This window comes from Panthera tigris, chromosome C1, assembly GCF_018350195.1.
Source record: "Panthera tigris isolate Pti1 chromosome C1, P.tigris_Pti1_mat1.1, whole genome shotgun sequence".
NCBI lineage: Eukaryota > Metazoa > Chordata > Mammalia > Carnivora > Felidae > Panthera > Panthera tigris.
In genome coordinates this window covers 191346893-191368377 of record NC_056667.1, presented here as the reverse complement: position 1 = coordinate 191368377, position 21485 = coordinate 191346893, and the positions used below count along the sequence as shown (strand labels likewise).

General features: G+C 35.7%; 2 protein-coding genes across 9 annotated transcripts in view; one reads left to right on the top strand and one right to left on the bottom strand.

Moving 5' to 3' along the window:
- The window catches only part of CREB1 (cAMP responsive element binding protein 1), a 60766-nt gene that overhangs the window by 12904 nt on the left and 26377 nt on the right, over positions 1-21485 (bottom strand). For all 8 annotated transcript variants that reach the window (XR_006220902.1, XM_042995185.1, XM_042995181.1 and 5 more), the window contains 4 exons: positions 17547-17647; positions 13533-13675; positions 8936-9118; positions 6793-6943 (listed from right to left, as the gene is read on the bottom strand). Coding sequence is in view for 7 of the 8 variants with exons in the window: in XM_042995185.1 (XP_042851119.1) it covers positions 6793-6943; positions 8936-9118; positions 13533-13675; positions 17547-17647 (578 nt within the window). In the remaining variant the exon portion in view is untranslated. The remainder of the gene's footprint in view (positions 1-6792; positions 6944-8935; positions 9119-13532; positions 13676-17546; positions 17648-21485) is intronic.
- METTL21A (methyltransferase 21A, HSPA lysine) overlaps positions 1-21485 on the top strand; it is a 60240-nt gene that overhangs the window by 32513 nt on the left and 6242 nt on the right. The window lies entirely within an intron of this gene.

Below are 21485 nucleotides of genomic sequence, written 5' to 3'. Positions count from 1 at the left end.
AAGCCAGATCCTAAAGGCTACACACTGTATGATTCCATTTATATGAGATTCTGGAAAAAGCAAAATCCAAAGGATAGAAAATAGTTCAGTGGTTTTGAGGGTATGGGAAAGGGGGTAGAAGAGGATTACCATGTGGGTATTACATGGGATTCTTTCTAGGATGGTATAACAGTTCTGTAAGGCACTGTGGGGGTAGAAACCTGGTACCATACATCTGTCAAAACCAACAGAAGATAAAAAGTAAACTACATGCAATCCCAGAAATGAATGAAGATGATGACAAATCTAACCATACTACAAGTGTGATATAACCTCACTGAAGAAGATAAAGAAAAAAGGAAGAGACCCAACTCAATAGCTTTGAAAACACTGGTACTTTAAGGCTAAGAACAAAAAGAACTGCACATACTGTATTGTAATTGGTGAATCTGTTTCTCATGGATGTACAAGTTAGCAATTCAGTAACTATTTTAAGTGTATACTACACTTAAGTGTGTAAATATACTTAATGGGAAGCCAAGTTTCTGGTCAGAGAAAGAAGTTATAAATAAGCAAAGTGGAGAAGACTAAAATGAACCCTGTGGCTATAGATCAGAGTCAGAGAAGCTAGTATGAATTCATATTTATTTTAGTAATATACAAACACAGAAATTTAGATGTGTGCATACATCGGCTAGTACACATACATATTTAGTGACACCACCTTTTGAGAGGGCCCAGAAGTGCGATACCTGGTAGCAAAGAGCATATGTGATGCCCTCTTCTTGATTTCTATGTACCATTTTCCAATAAAAGGAACTTAGGAAGAAATGGTTAGTTCCAAGGCTAAGGCAGGGAACACACAAATAAGAAGCTGAATCTGGACAATCTTGTAGTGTCAGACAATAAGGACATGTTTAAAAAAAAAGGGGACATGTCAAAAGGATAAAAGGAAACCAACTTGCAAGAGCTCCCAAAAGTCAAAGCTGGAATAATCTGAACATAACAAATAAATAGTATTAAGTTATAGTGCGAATTATAAAGTAAGTATCCACAATATATTTATTTATACATATAAGTAAGTAGGGAAGAAGGGACAGATTTTCCTTATAAAAGAATTCCAGTTAATAAATGTATTAGGGACAGGGGAAATAGAAAAACCCTCATCTGAATATCACTAGTGAATACTAAAATTAATGGGCAAAACTTTAAAGAGAAATAAGGTATCTGCACAGCCTTCAAGTCTCTCCCCTCAAATATACCAATTACTATGGTGGTTTTTTGCCTATGACCATAAATTCTTTGATATTCTCCTTTTTGACTTTCATCTCTCTTTGAATGTGGGCTAGATTTAGTGATTTGCTTCTAAGGAATAGAGTGTAAAACTAGAAAAATGGTAACTCTGCAGGAGACACCTGGACCCCACTTTAACCAAGGAATCAAAGTTAACATCACGACCACTAACAAGTCATACTGGTATGCGCTACCTCAATACAGTATGACAAGAAAGGCACGTTACACCTCTGTGGTATTATCCCTCCAAATCCATTACCTCAGTCTGTAAGAAAATGTCACATAAGCCCACCCAAACCGAGGGATATTCTAAAAGAAACCTGACCACTACTCTTCAAAAGTGACAAGGCCATGAAAGTCAAAAGAGAAAGCGTCACAGTTTGCAGGACATGAGTAGGCATGGTGACTAAATGCAGTGGGTAGGAACCCTGGACTGGATTCTGGAAGAGAAAAGGAATATAAGTGGAATAACTGAGGATATCTGAATAAAGTGTACAGTCTGTTTAATAGTATAGTATTATGGTATACAACACTACGTTGTATACTACACCATATAACATATTGACTGTGTTAATATAACATATAATATGCTGTCATATACCCACAATATATGACAGATGTTAGCTTCTTCGTTTTGGTAACTGAAGCCTGGTTATGTCATATGCTAAAATCAGAGAAAGCTGGATAAAGAGTATCTAGAATTCTGTACTACTTTCACAACTCTTCTGTAACCTAAAATTATTTAAAAATAAAAAATTAAGAACTATACATTAAAAATATATTATTTATTTTTGCACATATATATTAGGGAAAAAATTATACTCCAGAATGTTAACATTTTGGGTGGCACAATTAGTGATGATTAAATTTTTAGCTTATGTTTTCTAATGTGCTTGTATAATTAGCATGTTTCACATGTGTCATAAAAACAAAAGTAGGGGTCACCTGGGTGGCTTGGTCAGTTAAGCGTCAGACTTCAGCTCAGGTCATGATCTCATGGTTCATGAGTTCAAGCCCTGCATTGGGCTCTGTGCTGACAGCTTGGAGCCTGGAGCTTGGAGCTTGGAGCCTGCTTTGGATTCTATGTCTCCCTCCCTCTCTCTGCCCCTCCGCTGCTGGTGCGCTCTCTCTCTCTCTCTCTCTCTCTCTCTCTCTCTCTCTCTCTCTCAAAAATAAACATTAAAAAATAAATAAAAAAAACAAACTCCCCCCCACCACCCAAACAAAGTGGGATTACACATACTCTCTGGTAACCTGCTTTTTTCCACTATGAACATCTTCCTATCTCAATAAAAATGCCATCTATCTATTCTTAAATTTATTTTTTTTAAGTTTATTTGAAAGAGTGTGCGCGTGTGAGAGAGCGTGAGTATGAGTGGGGGAGGGGCAGAGAGAGAGAGAATCCCAAGCAATCGCCAAGCTAGAAGCATGGAACCGGATGTGGGGGCTGATCTCATGAACTGTGAGATCATGATCATGAAACCAAGAGACGCTTAAGTGACTGAGCCACCCAGGCGCTCCCCTCCCCCCATCTATATTCATTCTTAAAGGTTGACTGTATGTGGCTGAATGTATACAATGTGTACAATGAACATGCCTTAATTTACATAGCATACACTTCAACTATCTGGAATTTTTCCAAAACTTTTTTTTTTTTTTTTACCTCATTTCTAATTCATTTTCTATGAATTTGCCTATTCATATCCTTAACTCTCTTCTGACTTGTCAAATGTTCCTAGTTTGTTTGCTTTGCTACTGTATCTTTTGCTTGGCTAAACAGGGGTTTTATATTTTCATACATGTAGTCAAACCTATGTAACCTTTACGTTTATTACTTCTGCCTTTAGGAAATCTATTAAAATCCTCCTGCATTCTAAAATTATACAGCAAGGATAGTGAATTGTATTACTGTCATAATTTTTTACTCCTCCCTCCCCAAGCGAAGAATACACAAGTGGATGCCATGTTCACCCCCAGCAAGCAGATGATTTAAAAAGCATTGCCTTTTCCCCTTTGCTACACAAGTGACATGCTTTGTCAGAAAAGGTGCTTCTCCTTTAGTTGGGAGCATGTGGAAGAGGGCCAAGCAGCTGGCTAGCAGCTGTCAAATGTAATGTGAGGAAGAGGCTTTGTTGTTCTCAGACACTGAGATTTGGGGGTTTTTGTTATTGTTACTGCAGCAACAAAAAGTAAAATAATAACCATCTGTCCTTTCTTTTAGACTTCTTATCACTTATCTTCATTTTTGAGTAAATGGTAACTTGGACGGTGTAGAATTTAGGGGATGACAACTCTTCTCATCAAAGTTCCATTTAAGACAGGCTGTGTTTGAGGTACATAAGGGACATTCATCCTAGGGAGTATGCTCAGGACAGCGCTCCTCTAACTTTTCCACTGAAGTACCCTTACTGGGCAGAGCAAACTAGAAATGGGGATTCTGGGGACACAAGCCAAAATACCACTGCTGGTGTGAATTTCTTTTAAATTTCTTACCTTACAAATGTTTATTTTGCTCAAATTTTTGTGAACTAAACATTGGAGGAAAGCATTCCAAGTTTACTTCTTGGGGCTACGTATATCTCAGCACACTGGCATGTGCTCTGGTTTGAGAGGCACAGCATGAGAGAGCTGCAGGCTGGAATCCGAGAAGCACCATGCCCACAGGCTTTCGCGCCAGACATAATAGGCTCAAATCTCAGCTCTACCGAGTTTTCTTTTTTTTTTAAAGATTTTATTTTTAAGCAATCTCCACACCCAATGTGGGGCTTGAACTCACACCCCCAAGATGAAAAAGAGTCGCATGCTTTACTGACTCAGCCAGCCAGGCACTCCTGCACCAATTTCTTAAAAGGTGTGACCTTGGCAAGACAGTTAACTTCTCTCTGAAGTATAGCTCCTCTGTGAAGTGGAGATAAGCTTCTACTCATTGTAGGTAGAACTAATATGTAAAGAAACTAGGTACAGTGTCCAGCATAAACTGGCCCCTAATATTAAAAGTCCCTCAGAAAAAAGGTCAAAGCCAAAACATAGAATCAGGAGACAGCAACATATAGGTGATGCCTGAAATAAATACACGGGTATGAACGAATGTCTCAAGGGAAAACTTCAAAAGTAGTCAGAAAACCAGGTGAATAAACCAAAGAAGAGTTCAGGAGAAAGAGTAGACAAAAATGTCAAATATTCCATAAAGGTAAAATGAAAAGAGAATACTAGATTGCCAAGTGAGAAGGAATCTGTATCTTTTAAAGACATAAGAGTGGTGTGGTGGTCACAGAAGCCACATTCTAATGAATGAAAGTTGGAAAAGTAGCAGCAGCAGTAACATGGGAATAAAGGGAAAAGGGAACCATAGCAGAGTCAATGGGAAGTTTCCTTATAGTGAAACTAAATCCAAGACAAAGTATCTTATTAAAGAGTCCGTGGTAAGTCAGGTAGCTTCCCTGAAGATCTCAGGCCAGCAAAGGTTGTTAGGAACTATAGCTATGTATGCCCTATCCCTAACTTGGGGTGTATGTATATGGGGGGAGGGGAGGGGGTGGGAGAGGAAGGGGCGAGACATAAATTACATGGATAAAAAAGGAAATTTAGTCTGCCAGCCAAATTAACAAGTTTTCATACATAGGCAGCTCTCTGCTATATACAAGAGAGAAGACAAGAAGCTATACGGTGCTGCCTCCTTACCCACTAATTACACCGCCTCTTAGTCTTTTCTATATAAGGGGAAACATTTCTGTCCCACAGAGCCCAACTACACAGACACAACATGAAGTCCTTCTGTTGTTTTTATCATCAAGAGGGTTTATCTTCCATCTGATTGCTCTACTGTGTCTTGATTAGAACTGGTTTCTTTACTAAGCGCTACTGTTTTAAATTTTACAACCTGGCCTTTACTAAAGACTTCTTAATCAGACTTACTTCCAAATTTTTGAAAGGGTTAAACATTTCTTTACAAACATTTTAAAACTGAAAGGATTTAAATACAAAGTTTAATTTATATTTTAAAATATATTTAAATGAATGCAGCTTTTAATGCTTCTGTTGTAATTCCTAAGGAAAATCACAGACTGATGGAGCACAAATAAAATAAGCCACTTGGCATATTTTGAACTCTTTTCCTAATATCCCAGAAAAAGCCCTGCCATTTCTCATAGCTTAGATGTAATTTACTAACACTCTATAACAGCTAAGAATATTTTAGGAACAAAAGAGGCTGAACTGAACAGAAACAGGAAACTTCATAAAAACAAATATTTCGAGGGGTGCCTGAGTGGCTCAGTCAATTAAGTGTCGACTCTTGGTTACAACTCAGGTCGTGATTTTATGGTTCGTGAGATTGAGCCCAGCATCAGGCTCTGCGCTTGACGGTGTGGAGCCTACTTGGGATTCTCTCCCTCTCTCTCTCAAAATAAATAAATAAATAAATAAATAAATAAATAAATAAATAAATAAGTAAGTAAGTAAGTAAGTAAGTAAATAAACATTAAAAAAAAATTTCAACTGAACATTGCAGTTACAAAGTGCCTTTAGGGGAATATGATATTTGTCCCATAGAGCAGCCCTTTGGGCAGGTGGTGGAATCTCGTTTTACAAAGAAGAAAACTGCAGCTGAGAGGGTTAATGTATTCTTCCAAAGTCATAGCAAAAAGGGCAGTCCAGGAATTGCATCCAGACAATCTAAATTCACTCCCTACATTTCTTTTATCTCATCACAGTGTTTGAAAAATCTTGGGATGAACAACAGAGGAATATTTTCGCCAATATCAAATGTTTAGATCTTTATATATACCTTTATTTTCATTCTCTTTGCTTTGTCTTAAAGTCATTTCCATATTAAATCCTAAGCTAAATAAATAAAAAATACTAAAGTAAATATAATAAAAACATCTTACTGTTTTTTTATTGACAAAACTACTTACAGCTATGAATTTACTTTATGAGAATTACTTTACCCACATTTCATAGATTTTGATACGTAGCAATTTCATTGTTGAAGACTAACTCTAAGATTTTATCTAAGAACAAGGTATTAGAATTAATCTATTTCTGAAGAAACCTTTAGGTGTTAAACTGTTAATTTTCAATAAAGATGGTATTCATTAAAACAGTGGCCATCATACATTTACTTTATTACAAGTAACTTAAAATAAATGAAACAATTTTAATATCCATACTTGAATTTCTTGATCTTCTCGAATAAGACTTGTCATGAAAAGAAAACAATATTTAAATAACCTAGCTAGTTGGTTAGAGCATAGTGAAAATATAGCAGAGTTGTGTATTAAATCTCTCATGGAGAAATTACACAAAAGAAAACCATCAGTAAAGATTGACCCATAATCCCATTAACCATTTCGTAAGTGCTGCTTATTAAATAAAGAAGTTTCAGCAACATCCATCAATTCTACCAGAAAAAAAGCTCAACACCAAGATCATATTCTCAGCAGACTTAAAAGACACACGTCTGGCGGAATCTGAAGACGACCTGACCTCCCACAATCTGAGTAAATGCATTGTATGTACCTGTTCTTCATGAGGCGAACCTCTCTCTTTCGTGCTGCTTCTTCAGCAGGCTGTGTAGGAAGTGCTGGGGAGGATGCCATAACAACTCCGGGGGCAATGGTGCTAGTGGGTGCTGTGCGAATCTGGTATGTCTGTACATCTCCAGAGGCAGCTGAGAAGAAAAACCGTGAACGTGGTGTAAAGACACTGAAGCACCGTGACTTGGTAAAACTACGCTGTGTCAATCATCAATCTAAACATACATTTTGGATTGCAAGGGAAAAAAAAGAAGGAATGTGATTGTAACTAAAACATTGAACTAATCAGCCCTCTTTGGGTCATTACTGACAAATAATTTCCAATTTAATGTATTTATTAGTATAGACACGTGGGTGAAAGAGGCCTTCACCTATGTCTTCTGGGTCTTGTATTTATCTTTCATTGGAATGCAATTCTATTCTGTTAACATGCTTACCAACCTTAAGTCTAAAAGGTAAGTAGGGCACAGCTTGGATGATCTTCCTAGATAGAGTATACTCCTCAATGTCTTCCTTTGATATTGGTAAATTCATATTAAAAAATTTCAAGTAGACTCTTGCCACGACATAAAAACGACCATGATTTTTCATAAAATAGCAAAATGGAAGAGAAAATAAAGCATTATGGTCAACTATTATAAATTTCTAATTGAAACAAAACTGTAAGTACGAAAACGTGTACCACGTGATGCCAATTATATTACTTGTTTTAATGTAAATGCTAATGGCTAAATAAACCGAAGTTTATTTTTCTACCTAAATGATCTATCACTTGTGAAAAGAAACACAACCATTATTTGTCAAACTGCTTCTAGAAACAGCTTAGGAATATGCCCTCCTAAGAATAAAGAACCTAACACTATCTGAGAGAATTTAAAGGTCTGTATAAAATTAGCCATGTTAGTCATTAATTTCAATTAAAATGTGTAGTCTGAGTGGAAAAGATTTATATACTAAACATGTTACCATCTTCAAACTGACGTTCAGAATTCAAATTCACTGACATCCTGCTTTACAATTTTTGAGTACCTGCATGTAAAGTGAAAAGGTGTTTTACTCCCATTAATAAACAAAATATTATCTTCTTCAAATATTATTTGTTTAGTAATAGAATATATTCTGTAAATACATTAGGGCCTTTTAAATAAATGATGACTCTCTAGTTGGGTGTTTTAGGATTATTCAAAAATTATCATCTATGGTGAAGGGGTAAGATGGTCACTACCTAACAGAGGCAAAATATATTATTATTAATAAAAATATTTTAAGAAACAGATTTTAAAAGTATTTCCTCAGTATGCAAGTTTCAATCTGACATAAATCATACTCTTAAAATATTCAAATAGATTCAAAGAAAAACGGTCAACTCCTATCCGTAAAGATTCCTAAGACCAATAAATTATTTAATTTAAAAACTAAAACAAAGCAAAAAAAGCTATTTCTACAGTCATCAAGGATTTAACTACTACTTCTTCTCTACAGACCAGTAGACTTACAAACTGGTATAAGATATTTCAGAACATACTGTTTTCATTTGAAATAAAAAATGATGATCTTAGAAATGAGGATGTCAATTTCTTGAGTAAGAAGTAGAGAAACAGATTATTTAGTAAGTTCTATACCCGATGTGGGGCTTGAACTCACAATCCTGAGATCAAGATTGCATGCTCTACCAACTGAGGCAGCAAGGTGCCTGGAACCTCTGATGATTCTTAGCAGTGATTTAATAAAACTTTTATTTGACACATGAATAAAAATGAGGCCCAGAGAGGTGAGTCCTACTCAAGATCACACAGCAAAACTATGCAGTTAGATCTAGAATCTAGCTTTCCTAACTCCTGATTTCACTATCTTTCCTTGTAACCTACCCTTGTTTCTCCTATCCCCAAACGCTGGAAGTGTTAAAGAGGTTATATTTTTTAAACTGAAAATAGTTGTTTTTATGCCATGACATTTGGGTCCAACTGGAAAAACAGAAGAGTTTATGGAGAACATTATCTATAATGAAAACAAAATTAACTACATTTTCACAGTGCTCTGCAGTATCATACTTACTTTATCTGAGTTTATAAAATTTTTACCCTTTCAAAGAATTTACCACACCTATGAATTCTGAATTCTCTTACCTTGAACAACAACTTGGTTGCTGGGCACTAAGATCTGCTGTCCGTCAGTGGTCTGTGCGTACTGTAGAATGGTAGTGCCCGGCTGAGTGGCAGCTGCATTGGTCATGGTTAATGTTTGCAGGCCCTGTACCCCATCGGTACCATTGTTAGCCAGCTGTATTGCTCCTCCCTGGGTAATGGCAACTAAAACCCAATGGATTTTATGGTTATCAGTTTAATTAATACCATATCAAACTTCTACAACACACTACATTCAGCAGAATAATGTGTAAGACCTGATCTAGGAGAAGTTATTATAGCAAATGACACGGCCAAGAAGGATTTGGTAGGATTTGGTAGACTCAAGTAACTTTCTGCTCAGGAGACCCATGTCCTATTGCTAGAATATAAATGCACTCCATGAACCATATTGTAATTTATAGTAACACCTGTTAATAATTAAAAAAAAAAATGAATGAAAAAATGTTAAATTCCTTTCTAAGTGGTTGGTTCAGAGGAGGTACCACTTTGTGATCCATATTTCCTTTATTCTAGTCTTAATTATGCAATATTTTAATTGTTTAATATTCGCTATCCCACTAGAAAGTAAATTTCTTGAAGGTAGAAAATGTGATTTTTCTTCTCTATTTTCACATAGTTAGCAAAGAAATGGGCAGTAATAGGCACCCAATAAATGGCTGTTTTAATACACAATTAAAGCAGTTCAGTAGCGCATTCTGTTCTCTAACTCAGCTAGCAATGCTTAAACTGTAACAAACGTCCACTCAGCAAAACTGATACATCCTGTGAGACTCATTTATCATAGAGTATCTCGCAAAGTTAAAAATTAGTGCTCAAGATCAATCATTTAGAAAAACTATTTAACTGCTATTTCTGTTACATATCCAAGCATCTCATACAGGATCCTTTGATTATTCACTAATTAACCACACTTGTCATTCACCTGTTATGAAGTAATCAACTTTGGCTCATACTAAAAGATATTTCACTTTATTAAAAAAAAAATGAATTCACCTTTATACTACAGTAGATGGAAAAGTTAAGAGAAAGAGGTAGGTTATTATTTTATTTGAACAAAGCAATCCTTTAGCTACCAGCATTAAGTTGGTGGTTGGATCCTCTCGAGATACTCTCCCTCTTAAAAGTTTTCCAGAAAGAGGACTAAAATCACAATATTACATATAAAATTGCATAATGGATTTTAACTGAATAAGTCAACATGTCTTATGCATTTTACTTTTTTATTTTGTCTGTTAGAAGGGAGTTATTTGGGATCAATTATCTCCCAGCTCTAAGAAACTAATATGCTGAGTCATCTGTATGAGCAACATTGATTAACTACTGTTCAGTCAAGAAATAGTAACAGTAAGTAGCTATGATTTGCTTTAGCAAATGAGAAATGATACCTATTGGAAATTAAGATACTGGCATTTATAATCCATCTACTTTAGCTAAGTCTGTAAGTTTTACTTCTCTTAGGCAATTAAAAAAAAGGAATATGTAAGAACTGTATTGAGATTAAAATGGCAGGTAACTTGAAAGAATCAGAAGGGGAACAATCAAACCACAATTTCTTCTTGGCTACATACCAATGAACTCAAGGTGGGAAAAAAGAAGTAGGAAACTAGGTATCAGCAGATCTGGGTTCTAGTCCAGGTTCCATCAGTACACTGTTATTTGAATCTGTCATCTCTTCTGTAAAAATATCCGGTTCTAGCCATGCTAACTACAACTATAAAAATCAAATGAAGTCATATATATGAAAGTACTCTGAAAACAAAAGTCTGATCCTATCAGACATGTTTTTCTCTGTACTATTTATTTATATACTTGATTATTCCCAAAGGATTTGGGATGGCTTTCAATAAAACTAAATTCATTAAAACAAGAAGAAAAAGATAGAAGTCAAGTAACTGATGTGTCTCTACCCCAGAGATTCTACCAGAAAATCTAGAGGAAGAATACAATTAAACATAAACTCAGCTGAGATTCTGAGTAGTTAAAGTGAACATGAGGAAAACATCATAGGTTTTAGTTGTATTTAGTGAAACAAAAGATTCAAGTTCCAAATGATAGACACTTGTGTTTCTAACTTAGAATTTCTCAAAAAAGACTTTATTTTTCTAGGAACAGTGAACAAAGTAATGGATAAAACTACTAACAGCATTAATTAAAAAAAAAAAAACAAAAAAACAATGTATGGAAGGAATACAAACTGGTGCAGCCACCGGGAAGGGAAATTGGGCAGGATGTGCTTTGATTCAACAATTGCACAATTAAAAAAAAAAAAATCTTTTTAACGTTTATTTATTTTTGAGAGGGAGAGATAGCATAATATGGGGCTCAAACTGGGAGATCATGATCTGAGCCTAAGTTAGACACTTAACCGACTAAGCCATCCAAGTGCCCCAACAATTCCACTCTTTGGATGCTATCCCAGAGACCTTATCACATATATAAGAATGTTCATGTCTTACTGTTTAAAACAATAGAAATGTCCTAAATGTTTACCAATGTGTGTGTGTATATATATGTGGGGGGGGGGGGGGGCGGGGGATGTTTAAATAAAAGTTACATTTATATAGTGAAACACAATGTAGCTGTTGAGGAAATTATATATATAGCACATAAGTAATGTAGGTCTCACTTGTATAAAAATACTGTACATGGTAACATATTTATGTATAAATAAAATGAAAAAGAATGGACAGATATATACCAAACTCTTACTACTGGGGAGAGATGAAAAGGATTAAGTTAAGAAACATATAAATGTTGTATACGTGTCAAGAACATAATGTTAAATCAATTCCATCAAGGAAATAGGTGTATACTCTAAGAGAATAATGGATAATGCAGTAAAATTTTAAAAATCTCAAAGTATGAACTTTCTAAAAGTAGCAATTTTCAGTTGCTGGGACAGAGTGGTATGCCAAATTAAACATCTACATTTCTGAATTTCCCTTCCCTATTTGAGATTCTATATGCCTTTTCTCTAAAGAGCATACTTTCTAGTTCAAGTGAGATTCCCTGCACAACTGAATTACTGTTACTAACAGGAATGTGGTGTATCCCTCAGGTTTCTGTTGAAGTACAGAGAAAAGTACATGTCATATATCAATGTCTCAGAACACACATCTTGAATACTTCAAATTATTTGGATATAAGGGTTACAAAAACCACATACATGTATATAGATGGTACCTGTTTGTCTCTGCCAACAAAGAACTCAAGAAGGAAAAAAGGTGACTGAACTCCAGTAAGCACAGTGTGGACAAGAAGCTTAATCAAAAAAATGCTTTCCTTCTACTCACTTTCAAAAGTTTCAGCTTCAGGACAGCTAAAAAGTCTGCTACTTAGGAATATGTTTTTAATACAGTTGGAATGCAAATTAGTTACGTAAACAAAGGCTGAACTATGCAAAAACTATTAATTTGGGACTCAAACTTTTATACACATTCCTGACACAGACCACCCCTGGGCATTAGAAAATTAATGCAACAAGGGAGTGTCAATGAGTACATTTAATTTGCAATAAGGAAGAAAGGGGGGGAAACTACATAATGGCAAGCAATGGATTTTTTTCAACTTTATTTTGAGACAGAAAGAACACGTGTGGTAGGGGTAGAGAGAGAGAATCCCAAGCAGACTCCGCACTGTGAGTGTGAAGCCCAATGCGGGGCTCAGACTCACAAACCATGAGGTCATGACCTGAGCTGAAATCAGGAGTTGGACGCTTAACCGACTGAGCCACCCAGGTGCCCTTAGGAAGTACTGGATTTAATGAACACATCAAAATGAAGAAATCTACGTGTGAGGCACTTAAGGAGGCAAAAGACACTGGGAAAAGACAGAAAAACACCATTCACACAAATGCCTCTGATCAAACAAAAGCAGAGCTCAAAAGTACTTTGTAACAGATTTGGGTGAAAGATAAGGAGAGAGACCTAAGTGTCAGATAGAGACATGACAGAAATGGAAACTTTGATAATTTTGCAAAAGAAATCTTTGCCTTCTCTGAGCCCAAAGGCCAACTGTGCTCTAATTTTGGCAGTCCTTATGTTTATGCTATCATAATTCACTATATTACCTTTTACATTAAAAAGAATAATGATTTGAATGTGTTGGTAGACTATAACCAAGCCTGTCGACACCCACCACAAAACATTAAATACGATTTTAAAATGCTACTTTTAGAACGGAAAGTGAATAAAAATAAACCGTTTTTATCCTTAAACATAATCAGAGAATGGTTATGTTATCTAAAAAAGTATGTCCTCTATGACCATCATATATCACACGAGGACTACAATCTAGAGCTCCAAGCAGCGATTCAAAAAACTTTCAAGACTCTCCTGGTGTCCGCACAAAACAAAGGACCACCTAAAGGGCTAAAGTGCTTGAGTCATCCCAACAAAAACCCCGAAGAAAAGACAATACTTCTGTTCCAGAAGTCTGCATAGTGAACAGTAAAGGAAGTGAAATTGATCGCATCCAAGACTGAGGAAAGAGTTGGTACTTGCAGGATTCCTTTAAGGAGAATGCAGCCATTAGTGTTTTGGTCTCACTTTCCAAAGCAGAAATATCTTCTACTCACTGTACTGTCCGCTGCTCGTTTGGTAAATTGGAGTTGGCACCGTTACGGTGGTGATGGCAGGTGCTGAGGTCTCCTCTTCAGACTTCTCTTCTTCAATCCTTGGCACTCCTGGTGCGTCTGAAGACAAGTCATTCAAAATTTTCCTAGAAAAAGAGAGAACTGTATTAACTAAAATAAAAGTAACATTTACTGGCTAAATACAAATAACAGGAAAGGAAAATGAGTGGAAAGCTGCTAGTGCTTAGGACAGCAGTTTAAAATGTAAGAACAAGAATAAACCATAAACGGATGAGGAATCAATGTGTCAAAATGAAATCATACGAGGACTAGAAAAAACGATGAATTTCTCTTTAATTTGAATGTAAAGGGAAGCAATCATTCAAAATCTAGGTGTAAGCAGAGGTTAATAAACTTGATTACAGAAAAAAAAAACACACAAAAAAAACAAAACAAAATAACCTTTTGTAGGGCAAAGAACACCAAAACCAAAGTCAAAAGATGATCAACAACACTAAGAAAAAAATGTTTACATATATTACAGATGAAGGAGCAATAGCCCCAATATATAAAGAACTCTTAAAAATTTAGACAGGGTTCCTGGGTGGCTCAGTTGGTTGAGCGTCCGACTTTGACTCAGGTCATGATCTCATGGTTCATGAGTTTGAGCCCTGCATCAGGCTCTCTGCTGTCAGCGTAGAGACCGCTTTGGATCCTCTATTCCCCTCTCTCTCTCTGCCCCACCTCACTCGCTCAAGCTCTCCTTCTCAAAAATAAACATTAAAAAAATTGAGGCCAAAAAAAAAAAAAAAAAGAATTAAAAACCTGACTTTAAATGTCTCAACTTTCAGATTGGTAAAAAGTTTTAAAAAACCTGTGAGAAAACAGACACTCTCATTGGTGTGAGTATAAAATTGGCGTACAACCCTTATGGAATGAATGTGATGATGTAACAAAACTATGTTTACACAGCAATCTTACTTGTAGGAACTCACCCTTAAGATATACTTCCTACAGTACAAAAATACATACACGTAAGGTTATTCATGGTAGCGCTGTTTGTAACTGCAAAATACTGAAGACTATCTATATGCCAACACGTTGGAGTGGCTGAATAAACTAGAGCTCATCCAGGTGAGGAGTAAAGCACATACGTTTTGTATACGAAAGAAAGTGAAATAACATATGTTTGTTCTGCTATTCTAGAAAAAACTCAGAAAGGATAAACCAGATAGAGTTTCATGAAATTACTTAATCTACTGGGGATGGGTAAGAAAGAAGTAAAAAAAGAAAAAACTGGGAAAGGGCACTTATAGGTGTGTGGATGTTTTTGCACAATTGTGACTTTTGGAACCATGTTAATGTTTTGCATATTAAAAAATAGTATCAACAAAGGATGGAGGAAACATTCTAAAAAGGAATACAAATAAAAGCAAATTAACCTTATTGTTATTTCAAACGAGTAACATAATCACAGAGGAGGGGAAAAAACTCAACTCATGCAATTTTTGACATCTTAAATTTCTACATTCCATCCAAACTCTGCGCACACATTTTGAATAAGTACTGGTCTTTAGAGCAACATTTTTCAAACTCAGGTCACAACCCGTATGTGGACCATGGAAATGGTTATGTATGTTGTAACCAACGTAAAACAAAAAAACAACTGAACATCACACGTAATATGGTGCTGTATTATTTGCTTCAGATGCCTATATATGTGTGTACCTGTATATATATACACCTATGTGTATATGAATATGAATTTGAAATAATAATATGTATACAGAGAGAAAACTATAAAGATTATTTCTTATTGTGGGTTGTAGTAAAAAAATAAAAGTTTCAAAGCTACTACTTTAGACCTGCATATAATATAAATCTACTTCTCTCTTGCCTGAAGCTAGTAATCATTCTTGTCTTCTCTTTCCAGTTTCTAATATTGTTGCTCCAGACCGTCTTGGTCATTCTTGTATCACAGAGATACAATTCACTTTCTCTTAAAGTAGATTCGAGATGTGGTCTGAGCAGTGGGATTAATTCCTTCCCTTAATCTAGACATTAGGTTTTTACCAATGTAGCCTTATGGTATATTGGCTTTTTTTTGGCAACTGTATGTATCTGTTAATGATAATTAAATAACATAATTACGTTTCTAAAACAATTTTTTTTTTTTTTTTGAGAGACAGAGAGGGAGGGAGGGAGGGAGGAAAGGAAGCAGGGAGGAAGGGAGAGAGAGAGAGGGGGGACATGCTTGAGTGCAAGTGTGTACCAGGGAGGGGCAGAAGGAGAGGGAGAGAGAGAATCCTAAGCAGGCAGGGCTCGATCTCATGACCGTGAGATCATGACCTGACTGAGCCACCCAGATGTCCTGAAAACAAATTCTTAATCGAGAATCTTGCACTTGAAGAACTGGTTTGATTTTAAACTCAAGTTCAGAAATTCTGTAATTATCACCAACAACTGACAGTCTGTTTCTCCGGGCTGCTATGATCCTTCAAAGTACTTGTTCTCCCACCCATTAGGGTATTTCTCCCCTAACGTTCTGTCACTTGCAAAGGTGATGAGCTGGCTTTTCTGTTTTTCAGGTGAACTGCTGATAAAAATACCAAACCAGGTGAGACCAAGTAAGAGTGCTTTAAGAACTTCCTCTGAGTATAAATTGATCACTACAAAGCTGGGTTGTTCTAAGAAAAACTTATCTTGAATTATCAACTAATCCCCATTTCTCCAATCTTACAAAAGCGCATCATAAGGACTCTGTTAAAGATCTCATTGGAGTCAAGACATAAAAGCTAGGTTTCAAGAATTTATAAGCTTAAAACAAAATAACAGATACACAATGACTATAAGGAAAGATACAGTATTTCTCATGATTGTAGCCCCTTCTCTGCATGTGCGCATCTCAGGCATTGTTTATTTGATTACGAATTAAGGTGTTACTATTTAAGTGATCTTTGCTAGGATACGGGCTACAACAAAATATTTTCTTCCCACACAGAGCTCTTATATTATAAGGTCTACAACTAGAATCTACAGAATTTATTTACAACTATTTGCCTGGAATTTATAGACAGAGAAGCCAAGTGGCTCGTCAACACCTGGTTGGATCTGCTTCAGGATCAAATGTGTTAAAATACTAACACGGGATGTATTTTGAAGTTCAAATCTAAAACTAGATGTATTTAGGAAAAAAAGAAATGAGCATAAATGCATACAACACATACTTGGTAATATAAAATTTCTTAAGATCTCAAAATCAGTTTATTGGTATTCATTTAGGATCCCTCATTTAATTGAGAAAAGGGCTAGCATAGGAGCCAAGTGAAAAAAAAAATTTAACCATTCACTGAAAAACAGAAATACCTTAGGCTAATAACAAGAAAGAATATTAGAAGTTTGAAATTTATTAAACTCTCCAAGTAAGCTTACAAAGATTTATGGAATGGCTCTTCCTGGAGATACTGAGCATGGAGACAGTTTCTACATATAAAAAAATGGTTTGGGTCCATGATAGAGGCAAAGCAACCTCTATAGCTGAACACAGAAACTATAGTAAGGTGTCCCTAAAATTAGGGAATATCAGCGAAGTGTCACGCTGCAATAAGGATTACATTAATAAACAGTTATTTACTAAGTACGATGGCGTGAGAAATGGTCTGCAAATGTGATGCTAGGTAGATAAACAGTGTAGTGTGTCAGAACTGACAAACTAGAAGTGCTATAATCCTATCAAATATTCCAAACTTTTTAACATAAAAGCAGCAGCTGGCATGGTTTACAAAAACAGAAGCAAAAAAGAAAAAAAAAATTGTTTATCCAGGACTGTTCAGAGTAGAAAGTTCTCTTACTCTGTACGATAAACTTCAACTTGAGAAGTAACTCAAGATGAAGAGAAGTAACCTAGACGGTCCTGAATTGAGCAGCTAATTGGTCTTCCGACATCTTTTCATCTGCAACTACCTAAAGCTTCCTGACATCTTTGATTCTGAATCTTTTAACTATTAAATTCCATACCTGTAGGAAGGCCTCCTTGAAAGAATTTCTCTTCGTTTTTGGGAATCAGTTACACTATCCACTGACTCCTGTGAATCTTCACTTTCTGCAATAGTTGAAATCTGAAAACAAAGAAGAACTTTATCTTGATAATCGAATTTAGTTCCCATAAAGTTTTTATGAACTTTAAGAAAAAATCAAATATAAAACGATGTATATAAACCTTGCACATGCTTCAGTAGAAAAAAATCAATTTTTATGGGAGACAACCACACCAATCACATTCTTCTCCCCTTTACTTATCCTATAGAAGTCAGTTAGTCCTAAGATTTTTTTGGTCAAAACCAAACTTTTGTGATATACAAATTCAGCTTCATCTCTTTCAGGACTTCATGTAACCAATCTTGAACGCATCAGTATTACTGTCAGTTGTTTTCTTACAATTGTCAGAACAAAACTACCAAGTGAAATAAGGCTTCTGACACGAAGAAAAGAATAAATGACTAAATATTTGGTCATAAGTCTATACAGTGACATACAAGTATTATCCTTTACTGTTAAACACTTGTGATTATATTTATAACTGCACCAATAAGATTGGTGATCCCCCAGATGGTTGTTTCTAGCAACTTAGTCTACATATAGACCTTCAAAGTTTTTACTATGCAAAAACTCAAGGTAAAGAACTGTGTATTTCTGGAAAGTATCCCTGGACTGAAAAGTAATGAAGTTGAACAAAGATTTTACATGGGATAATGATAATGGTAACAGCAACTAGCATTTATTGAGAACTTACTATGTGCCAGGTACAATGGTAAAGCACACAATGATAAAGTATTATATTAATACTCACTAATACAATAACATCAGGTACTAGCTAAGTACAGTATTTAAACCCATTTCATAGATAGAAGAACTCAAGGTACAAAGAGGTTAAGTAACTCACCCAAGTCACAAAGCTAGGAAGTAGTGGAGCCACTGTCAATAGTTGGCATCTCAGTTTTAGACATCCTTACCAGCATCAAAATCCTGTTGGTTCCAATCTCACACCAGTTTTGTCAGAAGCAGCAACCCAGAGGTGTTTTTAGACCATTCTCAGACTACAGTTCACTCGCCTAGTAGGTAAGCCTGTCTGTCAAGATGATCTAGCCGAGCTTCTCTAGTCTGCTTCATTCAGCTTCCCTTCTCATCAGCAGGGGCCTCCTGCTCCTTCCTGAACTAGGTGTGCATGGTGCTATCAGAGTGAGAATTAGGTTTAATGAAGGCAAAAGAGTCTGTGTGGCTCAGCTCCATGTCAAAATTTAGGGCAATTGCAACAAGAAAAAACATATTCAGAGGAACCTGACAAATCCCACAGGTACTCTGTATGTGGTCTGGGCCTATGGGTTTTGGAGAGTGGGGGCTCATCTTGACAGGGCACTTTGTAATAGGCACTCACTCTCAAATGAAATCAGGTAAATGTAGTAATTTTTCACAAAATTTATCTACAATAAAGTAATGTGCCCCATCCAAACACTTTCAAATGTAAGAACTTTAAAGACCTACACATTAGCAGGCAACACTTAACGAATCCAGAAATGACAGATAAAAAGCTGTGTCAGAGGCTGAATTTAGTCTGTAATTCTCTGCAGAGTAATAATGCTACAGTTACAGCACAGAGAACACTCCCACTAATCTGTAGCTGCTGTAACTAGCCCGCTCAGCATAGTCTCTGCACAGACTTTCTCAGATACACAGCAGATGAGGAGCTATGAAAAGACCTTAGCAGAGTGTCAGGATTTCCAGGAATAACAAGACTCAACTCAAGTGGACAGCACTATCACAAGTGTTTACCTTCATTAATACTTCTCAGAACCTCAGCTCCTCTGTTCTTTCTGCCTCCTTTGCATGACCCTCATCATTACAACCTTCTTGTAAGGACAGATAGTGACTTAGGCATACTCTTCCAAGTTGAAAGGCATTAAAACAACAGTTTTAAAACATACTGTATAAACTACCCATAAGGGAAGTTGTGAAATGAAATAAATTAATGCTGCTTTTTAACATGTGACCTTTAATCCTACCCGCCCCCCCTCAAACTCAGTGGTTCTATTGCTCTTAGCAGGAAAAAAGCCTCCCTTCCTCTGATCTGTAAGATTTTGTCAATGGAGTCAAAAGGAAATTAACTTATCACTATGTAGTGATTATAACCATTTTAAGGGAGTTCAGAATTACTCAATAAAAATAATAACAACAAGTGTTAACATTTCGTCTTTGGGAATACTATCCAGGGAGAACTTAAGAGCTATGAAGTCAATTCCTACGGACTATCTACCAAAACAAACAAAAACAAAAACAAAAATCCCATATGCACATTGGATCCACATTTCTGAGACTAATAAAAATCATGTCAAAACTCCTTTTTATAAATAACTATTAATTATAGTTTAATATATATTTAATAGGTTATTAAAAATAACCGTATGAAAAATTATATTCCAAACTACCACTATCACAGTCCAACGATAGAGACCCTTCCTCTGGCCCTTACCTCTTATCACCTCTCTTATTAGCCCTTTCCTCAGATCCTTATATAGGTCTTTAACCTTGGCCACTTAGAAGTTGAGACATTTTCAAAAAGTCAAACCACCATGTGTAGATGTAAAGTTTTAGATCTATATTCCTCAACTTTCTTTAGTTTATTAAAAACCTGCACCTCCTATTAGTAAGAGGGGAAAATCTTCCTATTTTGAAGTTATTTGAAATTTTAAAATGAAACATACAGTGCCAAAACCAAATCAGATGCTTTTTCAAATAATTATTAAATTATTAGTAAATGTAATTGAATATGCTTCATTAAGAAATCATTTAATATTTCATAACAGTGACTCAAACATCTGGTTCTAAGCTTGGGCTTTTAAAAACATGATTTAACATTTGCCATTGTTGAAAAAGAGAACTCATGAAAAAGTAAGTGCATTTTTGGCTGGGCTTACTAAATACTAAATCAGTTTTCATTTTCATCTATCAATTATACAAACTTTTGATGAGATTTACCTAGTATATTTTCATCTCCCTGGCTCTCAGTTATTGTATGCTAATAATAGGTGTTGCAATTTTATATTTATTTTAACAAATAAGTGCAACAACTACTGAAACTCTAGAAGACACCTGAATAGTTTAGAGAATTCTATTTACAGGGTCTAAAAGTATATAGATGTGAGTTTTTAGGTGACAAATTTATATGGCTTGCAGTTTAAAAAAAATAAAAAAACTATGAATACATTTCCAAACTTCTTTCAAAATGGTCTCTCCACGGCACAACTTTCTTTCAAAAACGTCACTTTATCCCAGGATAGTTGAAAGGGATTTCTTTTTTTCAAAAATATGTTAGGTAATATATCCCTTGCAAATCCTTGCTTACCATCACTGAAAAGATCAGAAACTCTGGAACATTTGTCTCGCAAAAAACAAACCAGCAACTCATCCCTATGTTAGATAACTCTTAAGTACTTCGCTGCAGGAGAGCCACTGAATCCCTGTGTTGCACAAAAGGTTATTATTGTTCCCATCATATTACAAAGTATTGTGAAGATTTTATCACGTTTCATCTAACCACTCTCCCTCTTGCTCTATTGGAGCACATCTTTTTACTATTCCTTGATATGTAAAACATATTCTTACTCCTAAGCCTTCAGACTTGCTTTTACTATTTGCATGGTTTAGCATTCTGCACTGGCTTCTGGTTTCTGTTCACTGTATTCCCTGACCACCCTACATAAAAGAGAACACCCTTCCCTCCACATTATCTATCCCTTTCCCCTGCTTCAATCATCTTCCCAGCACTTATCCTCACCTGACATATTTTATTTTCTCATTGTCTCTCTTCGCTCAAATGTGATCTTCATGAGAATAGAGAAGTATTATTTGTTCACTGCTGTCTTTCATAGCACCTAGAACAGTGACTGGCACATAGCATGT